At 46.7% G+C, this 12,065-nt stretch overlaps 1 protein-coding gene across 3 annotated transcripts in view; it reads left to right on the forward strand.

The window, feature by feature from the left end:
• The first annotated feature begins 2,090 nt into the window (after positions 1–2,090).
• The window catches only part of ITGB3 (integrin subunit beta 3), a 47,057-nt gene continuing 37,082 nt past the window's right edge, over positions 2,091–12,065 (forward strand). For all 3 annotated transcript variants that reach the window (XM_036997363.2, XM_073235734.1, XM_073235735.1), the window contains exon 1: positions 2,091–2,622. In XM_036997363.2, coding sequence (XP_036853258.2) covers positions 2,106–2,622 — 517 coding nt within the window. In that variant the 5' untranslated portion in view covers positions 2,091–2,105. The remainder of the gene's footprint in view (positions 2,623–12,065) is intronic.

A 12,065-nucleotide genomic window follows, 5' to 3' on the forward strand; every position in this document is an offset into this window, starting at 1 on the left:
AACACCACAGAAACTATGCAGTCAAGAACTACTAATGGATGCTCAAATTAGTGGATGAAGGTATGAAGAGAACAGGATACTTGCATAGAGTTGAAATATCTTTCCATAAAACATTTATTAATTACAAAGAGAAAAATGCTAATTTTATAGTGAAGAAGCCTGACAAACACCACCTTAACCATTGTGATCAAAAGTTAACACCATAAGTAGTAAGATATATGGTTATCATGTACCCACTGAAATGACGTTTCAATGAAGCACATCTTTTTTTTTTTTTTGGTATTCTTGTCTCCAATACCTGAATACAATATCATGAGAAAACATCAAACTCAAGCTGAGGGACATACTACAAAATAACTGGCCTAATAACTGACACCAAAGTGTCAAGGTGATGAGAAAAGAAAGACTGAGAACATGTCATAGATTGAAGGAGAATAAGAAGACATGATGACAATACAATATGGGATCCTGGGTTGGAGTCTGGACTAGAAAAAAGGACATTAGTGGGAAGACTGGCAATATTCAACTACTGTATCCAGATTAGTTAACAGTATTGTATCAATGTTAATTTCCTGTGTTTGATAATTATGATATGGTAAGATGTTAACATTAGGAGAAATTGGGTGAAAGATACAAGGGAACTCTCTTTAGTATTTTGCAACATTTGAATAAGTATAAATTATTTCAAAATAAATTTTTAAAAAGCCAGAGGGAAAAGACAGGGAAACAAGAATGTAAATGATGGTTGATGTCTCATGAAAACAGTGGAGCCCAGAAAACCCTGGAACAAAATCTTTAAAGTACTGGAAGAAAAAAAAAAATCTGTGAATCTAGAAATCTGTATCTAAGAACTATCATTAAAAATGAGGAGAAACAAATGAAAGTTGAGCATATTTGTTGCCAGGAGATCTTAATGACAAGATTTGCTGGAGAAAGTTCTTCAGGTTGAAGGGGCAGCATGTTTGCTGGGCCATCGTCCACCCCAAGCGGTCAGTGGCAGCAGACCCAGGCTGAGGACACGCCTAGGTGACTGGGAGATTGGTTCTACATACGGAAATTGAGCAAATAAATAAATTTCTAGGCTGAGATGTAATCAGGCTGCGCGACCTGGGTTTTTGTGCCAGGGCAATGACAGTGCTGTTAAAATGGCTTCTAGCCTCCAGGCCCTCCACCAGCTAGGGGAGGTGTATGGAGCTGGAGTCTCAAAGCCCTGTCAGGACGCCTGGCTCCCCTCTGTGGGCTCGCTCCTCCCCTGCCCACTTACAGATTGCAAGTGACTCTTCTGCTTTTGCGTGCTACTCTTTTGGCTTATTCCAGTGTTTGTGAGGTCAGAGGAGAGGTGCCCACCTCTGCAGAGTGGGGGGCTGGAGAAATGGGGAAATCAGACAAGCTTAGTGGAAGAGATTACATCTGAGATGTTTTGAAAGATATGTGGAATTTTTCAGGTGGAAAAAGGAAGGAAGATCAGTCAGGCAGTCAGAATATTGAGGAATGCTAAGTATCTTCCCACAGTAGGCTAGGAGATGAAGCGGGAAAACTGAGTCAAGACCAGTGTTCAGGCATCTAGGGTGTCTTAGGAGAGGGTTTAGGGAAGCCCAGGGGCAGCTTGACAGCCCTTTGGGGTGCCCAGGAGCTGCAGAGACCTCTAGATTCTCTCAGACACATTGGGCCTTGCTTTTAATAATCATTAGAACTACTATTGTGGCAGCCTGCACCAGCCCCAGACACATGTGGCCTCTTCCTCACAGTCCTAGCACTTCGGCCCTTCAAGAGTCGAGGTTTCTAGACACCTAGAGGAAGGACTGGGGGGAAGGCGGGAGGCCTCTGAGGAAAATATGACAAAACTCCAAAGCCTGCGAGTTTGAGTTTAGAGGCAGTATATTGACTGTGTCTTGAAACGTGTAGCAGATACTGTGCTCCGTGGAAGTGTCTGTAGAGAAAGGCCGTTATGGACATCACCTACACAAGCTTGAGATGTGGTCTTGTCCTCAACAGGCTTACAGTCTACCAGAAAATCAAACCCAAGAAAAAGATCAGTGAATAATGAAGGACTAAAGCAGTGCCCGACACAGTGTAAGCATACATACAACAGGTTTGTCAATTAAATGTATGAAACTCAAGATACAGAGGCACAGAACCCCAGGAATTCAGGTGGCAGAGAAAGCCTTGTGGGTGTCCCCCTAGGCGGTGGGGCTACATCAGGAGAGGGGCCCGGGGCTCCTGGCCTTTCTAAGCTACCAAACGCTGGGCGCGAACCCGGGGGCCAGGATGTCTGCGGAGGATGCGCCCACCACCCATTCGCGTCCCTGGCCCGCCTGGCCTGCGGATCGGGGCGGACCCTCGCCCGCGGGGAGAGAGGAGCCGCGGTCTCCCGCCGCCCCCTTGCCGGCGCAGGGTCCGGGGAAGGGCCCCGGGGAGGAAGCGCGCGCCCGCGGCCCGCCCCATTCCGTCCCAGCCCCCGCGGGCCCTCCCCTCCGGCTGCGGGAAAAGTCGCCGTGGGCGCCGCTGCTCAGTGTGGGGCGGGCGGGCGCGGCCGAGGCGCGGCGGGCGACGAGATGCGAGCGCGGCCGCTCTGGGCCGCGGCGCTGGTGCTGGCGGCGCTGGCGGGAGAGGCCGTCGGAGGTGAGCGAGGCTCCCGCGCGGCGCCGCGCATCCTGCGGCCGCCAGTTTACAGACGTGGAGCGGCGAGGGCGGTCGGGCCCGTCCCGCGCGTCTGCGCTCGGAGTGTGCGGGCCAGGCGGGGGCCGTCGGAGCCCGGAGCTGGGGACCCTCCAGCCCCGCGGTGGCGGGGGTGACAGGCTGCCTAGGGGCGGGTCATCCCGGGCGCCGAGGCCCTTAGCCGGGCGATCAGCCGGGGCTGCGCGCGTCGCAGGTGGTCTGCGCGGCGCGGAGGAGGGCGCCCGGGGGCCAAGGCGGGCGGGGGCCCAGGGACGTGGTTGTAGCCCCTCGGTGAGGGTGTGTGCGCGCGCGCGGGTTTGCCAACTACTCGACATTCCTCCTCTTTTCTCTTGTGTTAAATTTTCTCCCAAGTTTTTTTTCTCTTTCCTTCTTTCCTTTTTTTTAAGTTTAAACTTGGTGGCTCCCTACCAAAGCGATTCGGAGGGGGAATGAGGGCTCTGTCTCCTGCAGGGTCCCCGGGAGGCAGAGGTTTCCGGGATCCCACATCCGAAAAATGTGCAGTGTACGTGAGGAACCACGCCATCAAGGGTCCCGGAGCCGGCGTGGGTCCCTGGCTCTGTCTTTCTTGCTGCCGCACAGCACTGTCAGCTGCCGAGGCACTTGTCATTAGGCGTCACTGGTGCTGGGGAGCGGGTGGAGTGCAGAGTGGAGCACAGCCCACGGGCGCTGCCCGTGCCCTTCCGGAGCCCCGGGACCCTCCCCGGGGGACCGGCTCCTAGTCCGCTGGGGCGTCCCTCTGTAGAGGAAACGTGTGCATACGCGTACTTTCAATGAAAAAGAGTAGTGCTCATTGAAAGACAATTTAGATAACTGCAGAAGGTATTTTTTTAAAGTAAGAGTTATTGGTAAGTCCATTTCAAAGTTAGCAGTTCAGAAATATTTTGGTGACTGCCTTCTAGACTTGTGCATATCTGTATCTAAGAGATACAGGACTGAGCAACAAAAATCTTTTTTAAAAATCGCTTTTTTGAGATATGATTGGCACACAAAAAACTGTATATGTTCAATGTATACGGAGGGATGTTTAAGTTGTTATTGCTGATGCTTCCCATGTGTTCTGATGTCTTTAGTCTGTAACAAACAGCCTGATGACCACGCTGTTGGTGATGACCGTGACACAGAGACACGAAATCTTGAGCATTCTGCACTGGGAGATGTCGGAGCCTTGGTTGGGAGGCTGCCTGCTTTGATGGGGGCAGTGGAGAAATCCGGAAGGGCAACTCAGCTCTCTCCTGCGGGGATGCCTACTTCTTTGAACTTAATTTTTACTTTCTTTTCACATCTTCAAGTTTGTGAGTTCTGAATGATTTCCAAGTCTAATCATTGTATTTTCTTGCAGTTTTAAAAGTAAGTAAGGTAGCATAAGGCAGAACCTAGCGTGGTGCTTGGTTCAATATTAGCTAAGATGAAGAGTGTTATTTTGATGTCTCTCCCTCCACCCCTCACTCCTAGTATATCTTTTGTTGATCTGGTTTGCAGAATTGTAGTGATCCATATAGGATTCCACTGCATTGACATAGCTAAGTTTGCATTAAATATCCTCTAGGAGATCTGGTCATAGATTGGTTTCTGTGATTGGGGCAATTCCAGCAGTGGGGATGGGTTGTGAGATAGCCACAGACCCTCGGTGAGAGGCAGGTTAGAGGAGTTTAAGAGCATAGGTTCTAGAGTCAGACTTCCAGAATAACAAGCCCTCAGTAAAAGCAGTTTCGATTATATTTGAATCCCCCACCTGCTTGGCTGGGTTGCAGGTGTTATCAGATCCTTGGGGAAGCAGTTGGTAGGAAGAGAGTAAGAGAGTTTTGCTGGGACACAGGGTCGAAGGAACACAGAAAGAGCTGGACGGGAGAGTCCGGTATGGCAGACAAGAGGTTGTTTGAGTGTAGAATTGAGTTTTGGAATTTATGTACAGAGATCTTTTTAGCTTCACCCAAGAACTTTGGGTTTTGTGGCTTCCCCATACATAGGCCCTTATTTTAAACTGGGACCTAACGGATGACATGTTTTGTTTGCTTTTATTATCTCAGTTGTTAGTTCTGAGTTCAGGTGCTACTTTCTCTTCCTGAGTTTTTTTAATGGAAGCTTTCCAACTGAAGCTCTCTGAAGGAACCCTCAGGGCCTGGAAACACGTGGGAGAAAGGCTTGTTGGCTGGGGAAAGAGGTAGCTATGGTTTAAAGCCAGTCAGATGTGGGTTTAATTCTTGATTTTGCCTCTTATTGGTTGTGTGACCTTGGGTAAATTACTTAATCTCTCATGTCCACGGTTTCCTCATATGTAAAGTGGACAAAACAATCTTTCTATGATTATGCCAAGTAGATGAGATAAAGGCACAAAATAAGTATTCAATAAATGACAACTACTACTGTCGCCATGCCTCCTGTCCATGGTATCTGTTGTGTATTGGAGGCAAGAGCTGTTACTGCTTCGTGCTTGAGTGCAGTCCGGGCCAGAATGAGACTGATGTCCCACATCTGTAGGAAAGGGTCCCATCTTGTTTCAACTCACTCCCATTGGTGGCTTGGAGTATCTCAGTCACTCTCACCCAGCAAGAACCCACAGAAGGGCCGAGGAGGAGAGACGCTCATTAACTTTATCTGTGAGAAAACCTTAAGTTCTGGCTCTGAGAAAAGAGGAAAGTAAAAGACATTCACAAGATTTCAGGTTGCCTGAGGAGAAGGTCGTGTCTATTTGGTTATACTCTATGCCCAGCACCTGGCACATTGGCAGCCCAAATGAGTATCTACGGAGTGCTCTGGGAAGGGATCTAGAAGTGATGTGCCTCACTGTAAGAAACCCAATATTTGAATATCTGCATTCATTCACAGAGGATCTCTTGTGCCCCATCTGGGCATTCTGAACGACGTTAGAATGCAACCGAGACCATGAATTCTTTGGGCATTTGGGTCTCTGCACTACTGTGCCATTTAGATCTCTGATCTGAGGGCACTGGAAACTCAGAGGAACCTCTGTGAATTGTCTTCCCTTTTCCCCCTCCAGGGAGGAGAAACATGGAAGGGGAGCATTCTCCCTTTACCCTCCTCAACATGGTGAGTGTGGGTGGCAGAGGTCTCCTAGGGTCAGCATAAGATGGGGTGAGGAGGCAAAGGGGAAAAGGGGGTGTCTGGATAAGACTCTGGAATTTCCTAGTAGAAATTCCTCCTCTGCAACTCCCCACCACACTGGGGATCTCTGGTTATCATCCCTTCCCAGCCCTAAGAATCCTTCTGCCCTTGTTGTCAGGAATAGCCAGCAAGCATGCCCACAGGAACCACAACTCATGAATCAGCAGTCAGATAATTAACTGGGGGAGTGACTGAGCAGCTTTGGGGGTAAACCACATGGCTTGACCTAGCCCCCACTGATGCCCACAGAGCTGGCCTGCTACTTCACCCCATCACCTCTTCCTCTTTCTCTTGAACCCAGACCCTTCCTGAGTGGGACGGAGCTCAGGCCACCAGTGGAAATGCAGGTGGGAACAGGGAGATGATATTGCCTATTTTCTCTGTGTAAATTGCTGGCATTTATTTAAGTGTGAAACTCTCCAGCAAACAGCTTACAAAATCTTCCTTTCTCTCCATGCACACAGCATCTCCAGGAACACTCTTCTTTAAAATTAGGTTTATTGACATATGATTTATGTGCAATAAAGTCCATCCTTTTTAGGTGTACAGTTCTTTGAATTTTGACATGTCTACTGCCAAAATCATCGCCATAGTCAAGATAGTGAATATTTCCATCACCCTAAAAAGTTCCCTTGAGCTCCTTTGTCATCAGTTCCCTACCTGCACCTTTAGTTCCTGGAAACCACTGATTTGTTTCCTGTCCCTAGAGTTCTTATTTCTACAGAATGTCATATAAATGAAATCATATGGTATGTGTAGACTTTCAGTCTGACTTCTTTCACTTCACCTAACACATCTGAGATTCATCCATGTTGCATGTAGCAGAATGCTCAGAGGTTACCTGGGGCTACCTACTCATCTGCTGGTGCTCAGACAGTTACACTGAAAGCAGGGGGCGATGTGGGCGATGTGTGTTAAACCAGATCCAACTTTGAATTTCTAAATTATCTAATTGAGTAGATGCATTTGGGCCACATATAAGCTGTTAGGTTTCCTAAGTGCTAAGTAGTAATATCTTTGGGATATTGGAGAGGATTTTGCAACAACCAGCAATTTTATTATTCTTGGTCCTAAAATTTTGTGGCTAAATATGGTGTGTCACAATCCTTGGAGCCAGAAACCATTAAGTAAACCTGGGGCTTTCCTACCTTTAAACATTCTGGGGAACATCTCTCAGAAAAACAGCCTGCTGTTAAGTCTCCCCTCTGTTTTTCTGTCATGTTTGCACATAAAGACTATTATTCCCCTCCGCCCCAGCATTTCTTAGTTCACCTAGTGAGACATCCAAACATTTGAGGAGAGAATGGGGTGATATATGCTCGTTTTAAGCAAGTCAAACATTGGAGAATAAAATGGCTGATTCCCTTCTAATTCTAGCCTCCCTTAATGTACACTGTTAATTAGGTGGAGTGTTCTAGTCAGATTGTTTTCCCTTGCACATACAGTAATTCTCATGTGTACGTATTCCTTTATCTACATTTGTGTTATGTTTTTTAAAGTTGCAAAAGCCACTTCCTTTCATACAGAAAAAAAACCCCCAAACTTCCATGTGAACTGTGGATCTGGAATTGGGAAAGGTCTGTTGATTCACACCTCTGCAGGCCTTCTCATCAATCTGCTGGGTGACTTTGAACAAGTCATCTCACCTCTGGACCTCAGGCTCTTGGTGTCTCCAGGGCTGCAAAGTGGGTGAAGGAGATGAAGGGAGAGACTTCAGTTTGCTCCTGCCCTCCCCACTGTCAGCTGGAGTTTTTCCTTTAACTGACTAATAACATGGAATTCCATGTAAGGATTCCCTTTGGGGAAAAATAGGGAGATCTGCAGTTAAAAACAGGCCTGAAAGGCTTTACACTAGAAGAAAGTTCCAGAAGTTTGGCAAAGGGCACATTTGGTAGCCACATTAAAGGTTCCCATAGCCAACCCTGAATTCCTTTGCTATTGGGGTTCTTAGACAGAGAAAACCAGAGCCTAAGAGACTCTTGTATGGTCCCAAGCCCCTACTCTAGCCACTATACACAGTAAACACCCCCAGGTCAAACCATTGCCAGAGCTGTCTGCAAGGGGTAGGTTTGACCAATGCCCCAGAAGTGGAGGGGTGTGTGGTGTTGATGCTGGGGTTCTTGTTCGCGGAGTCGAAGAATGAACCTCACAAACACTCAAGGTAGGAGAGTAAGGCAGAGGCTTTTATTTAGAGAGAAAGGGAGAGGACAGAGCTCCTGGCTCAGGCCAGGAGGGGACAAGAGAGCCCCAGGGTGGTGCGTTGTCTAGGGTTTTATAGTCAGTTGAGAGACAAAGGGCTAGGGATGTACACCTGCTAAGGGGTCCCAAAATGTTTATCTTTGAAGAGACATTAAGTTTCTTATTAGTCTTCCTGGTTATTTACAAGAATTTTACTGCTCTGATTTCCTCCCAGGATAGCAGCTACCTGGTCTGGGAGCATATCACTCAAGACTGCCTGCTTTGCTCCCAAGGTGGGCTGAGTTATGGTCTGTTTGTTAAAGAGTAACATACTCTTTTTACAAATTGGGTTTTAAAATGCAATCTAATTTTCAAGATGGCATCCTTCCTGTTTTTACTACATAGTTTTGGGCTTGCTTGCTACATTGCCCATGTTGGGAATCATTTGTTTAGGGCTGGGGAAAGAAAAGCAGCACCTGGGTAAAGTCAGAAAAACAAGCTGGGGTCCCAGCAGGCCAAAGCAAATCCCCAGTGGATTATCTTGCTTTGGTCCACCCCTCCCCCCGGAGGCATTCACCCTACTCTGTCTAAGCCCGTGGTCCCTGGCTCAGTGTCTCTGTTCTGGGACTTCACCAAGGTGAGAAGAGACCGTGCTCTCTCCTGGGCCCCTCCTGAAGACTGTGGGAGTGGGTCAGGCAACATTTATTCTTGAGCTTTGGGGTGCCAAGAGACTAGACTGTTTTGTTTTGTTTTTTTCATTACCAGTTGTGTTTTTTTAAAAGTATCATTGTTTCTTATGTTGGTTTCAAATATACAACACAATGGGTTCAGCAGGCTATGGGGTTTTGATGCTGAAGTTGCTCCAGTTTGTAGAAAGCCTGGCCTGCTCTGGGAAGCCTACATTAAAATGTATGCAAGTGCAGAAAGGCAGGCAGAACAGAGGACATTTAAAATTAGCTTTCATTTTCTTTTAGGTTATAAAAGTAATTCAGATTGTAAAAAATAAAAAAGCCAAGCAGTATGGACATTGAATAATGTAGAAAATACAAGTTCCTTGTAGTCTTGTCCTTGAAGGTAACTGCTGTTGAGTTACTCCAGAGCTTTTTTTTCTTAATATATGTGTCACCATTTGTAATTATTTATAATTATTGTTATTTCTCAAATAGGATCATCCACGATAGGATCACTGTCAACTAATAATATGTCCTAAAGCATCTTTTTATGTTAATTTATGTCTTTCCTTTATTTATTCCAAGACCTATAATTCTAGCCAAAAGGCATGCTTTTATATGGATATACCACAATTTACTTAACCAGTTCCCTGTTGACATACATTAGGATCCTTCCCAATTATTTACTACTAAAAATAAAGCTGCAGGGAATATCTTGCTCATTATTATGCACCTTTGTTCAAGTGTATCTATAGGTTAAATTTCTTGAACTAAAGCTTCTGGGTCAAAAGACATGAATATTTTAAATTGAGATTTTACTAGGTTTTGCCCAATTGTCCTCCAAGATGGTGGGATCAATTTGCCTTTCTACCAAGAGAGGCTGGCAGTGAGGACTGTGTCCATATCCATCAGACATGAGCTGGAGGAGGAAAGTTATAGGGCTGACAGCTGGATGCCGAGGAGGTCACCTTCAGGGTGCTGCTGGGCTGGGCCTCAGACAGAGCTTGGTACGGGCTTGTCTCTGCTCTACTGAATGAGTCAGATGGGAGGTGGGGCCCATGCTGGTAAAATTTTCCAGGATTTGAGATGCAGCATTGAATCAAATATTAGGCCATTAGGAAGAAATGGAGTTGGGTCCTGGGTCTTGGACACACTTGTGCATTGTTGAAGGGGTCTTGGGTCCTGGGAAGGTAGGCCTTCTAGAGTCTTAGTCCCCCTGTTTATGCATTCTGGCTGGCATATATACTTCCAGGGGTGGCAGCACCTTGCAGGTTAGCTAATCCAATACCCTTTGTTTTACAGAGAAGCCAAAAGGGAAGCCCTGAGAGGTGAAGTGACTTGCCCAAGATCACACCAGTTTAGTGGCATTGGTGGGGTCTAGCCTTGGGGGCTCCTGTCTTCTGGCCAGGGATTCTATCACTATATCCTGTTAGAGACAAAGGACCCTCTCGAGTCTGACCCCGAGGTAGAGGGAAGGAGGAAGGGTACTCTTAGTGCAGGAAGAGATTGGAGGGTAGGTAACAAGGAAAGAAGCCAACATTTATTGATCATCCAGTATAGATGGTTCTTTCACATATATATCTCATTTAATGCTAACAACTCATGAGGTAAGTATACCCACGTTTGGGAGCATGGGGGAAAGGAAGTAGCTGTTTCAGGTCTCCAGTGTTTGGCTGATGTGGCTGGGTTAGATCTGTTAGATTCAGGGGAGCAATGATAAGTTCTTGAATAAGGATCTGACAGAGAATCAATGAGTCACTGGACCTTGGAGAGAGCACCAGAGAGAAGGGACATGCCTGAGGTCACACAGCCAGTGGAGTGGCAGAGGTGGCTTTGGACCTGAGATCTTCTGCCTACTGTGGCGTGTGCCTTCCCAACCACACCTGCTGTTACATAGTAATGTGTTCATTGTTTTACTACCACTGCCTTTACGGTGTTTCTCAGGGGCTAGGTGTTAATTTTAGATTACAACCATACAGAAGACAAGACTGTCTGAGGATGGGCTTTATGCAGTGTTCCTGCACATGGCTACATAATTAACTCAGTTGGAGATGATAACCAGACATATCCTGGCTTCACTTACAAGGACAGGGCCTGCTGGCTGAAGGGTCAGTGGAAGGATTGGCCAGTGGTCAAAATATTTGAACTTTGTCTAAGGGGATCTACTTGCTCAGGGCAAAATCCTTCCTGTCTTTCCATCAAGCCCCACAGGCCATCCATCAGCAGGTCCTCAGAATGTATCCACAGCCTGACCACAGTATTAACACCACTTCCATCCGAATCCAAACCCCTGCCTTCTGTTGCCTGGGCTATTGTAATTCTTCCTCATTGGTCTCTTTCTCATCTTGCTTCCCTACAATAGCCAGAATGATCTTTTATCTGCTCACCTCTACTCACGTTGCTCTAGGGGCTTCTTACCCCATGGAGAAGGAAAGCCACACTCCCCACCACGGCTGCAGTTCCTGTGTGCTGTGTCTCCTAGTGTTCTGACTGCTTCTCCAGCCCTCTCTCTCTCTCTCTCTTCTTGCAACTTCCTTAAGAGACCGAGGTCCGTCTAGCTTTCGTCTGGGAGTTCTTTTTTCTGCAGTGCTCATCCCTTAGATCTTTGCATGACTCATGCCTTCATGACATTTGAAGTATCAGCACAGGAGGCCTTTCTTGACCACCTTCTCTAAAGGCCTCCCCTCATTCATGCGACTCCTTTATCCTGCTCTATTTTTTTTCAGCATTTGCCACATTTTGAAATCGTACATTTTTGTGGTGTATGTTTTTCTTTTCATCTTCCCACTAAAATTTAAGTTCCACAAGCGTAGGGAGTTTGTTTAGTTCATCAGTGTGGTTCCAGTACTTAGGAAAGTGCTGGGCACAGGTATAGGTGCTTAATGAATATTTGTTGAGTATATGCTGAATGAATGCTGATACCATTGATATATGTTAGCAGAAAAATGTAAAGCTAAAGCAACCCCTTGCCGTTATCTATAGGCAGATTAACCATAGCAAAGTTTTCATTCCAGGCTGGATTTCCTCAATCGTGCTGAATATTTCAGGGCCATGTTCCTCAAAGTCACATCCCATGTTATAGAAATAGAAATATATTCTGTACTAGCTTCTTAGGGCTGCTGTAACTGCGTGGTTTAAAACAATAGAACTTATCCTCTCTGGAGGTTAGATCTGAAATCAAGGTGTCACAGGGCCGCACTCCCTCTGAGACTCCGGATGGAAGCCTCCCAGCTTCTGGGGGCGGCTGGCACTCCGTGGCGTTCCTCGCCTTCAGTTACATCACTCCAGACCCTGCCTCTGTCCTCACATGTGTTCTCCCTGTGTATCTGTCTTCCTGTGATGTTTTCCTCTGGTAAGGACATCGGTCATAGTGGATCAGGGCCCATCCTCATGGCCTTATCTTGATTACATCTG

This window comes from Manis javanica, chromosome 4 (assembly GCF_040802235.1).
Source record: "Manis javanica isolate MJ-LG chromosome 4, MJ_LKY, whole genome shotgun sequence".
In the NCBI taxonomy this organism is placed as follows: domain Eukaryota; kingdom Metazoa; phylum Chordata; class Mammalia; order Pholidota; family Manidae; genus Manis; species Manis javanica.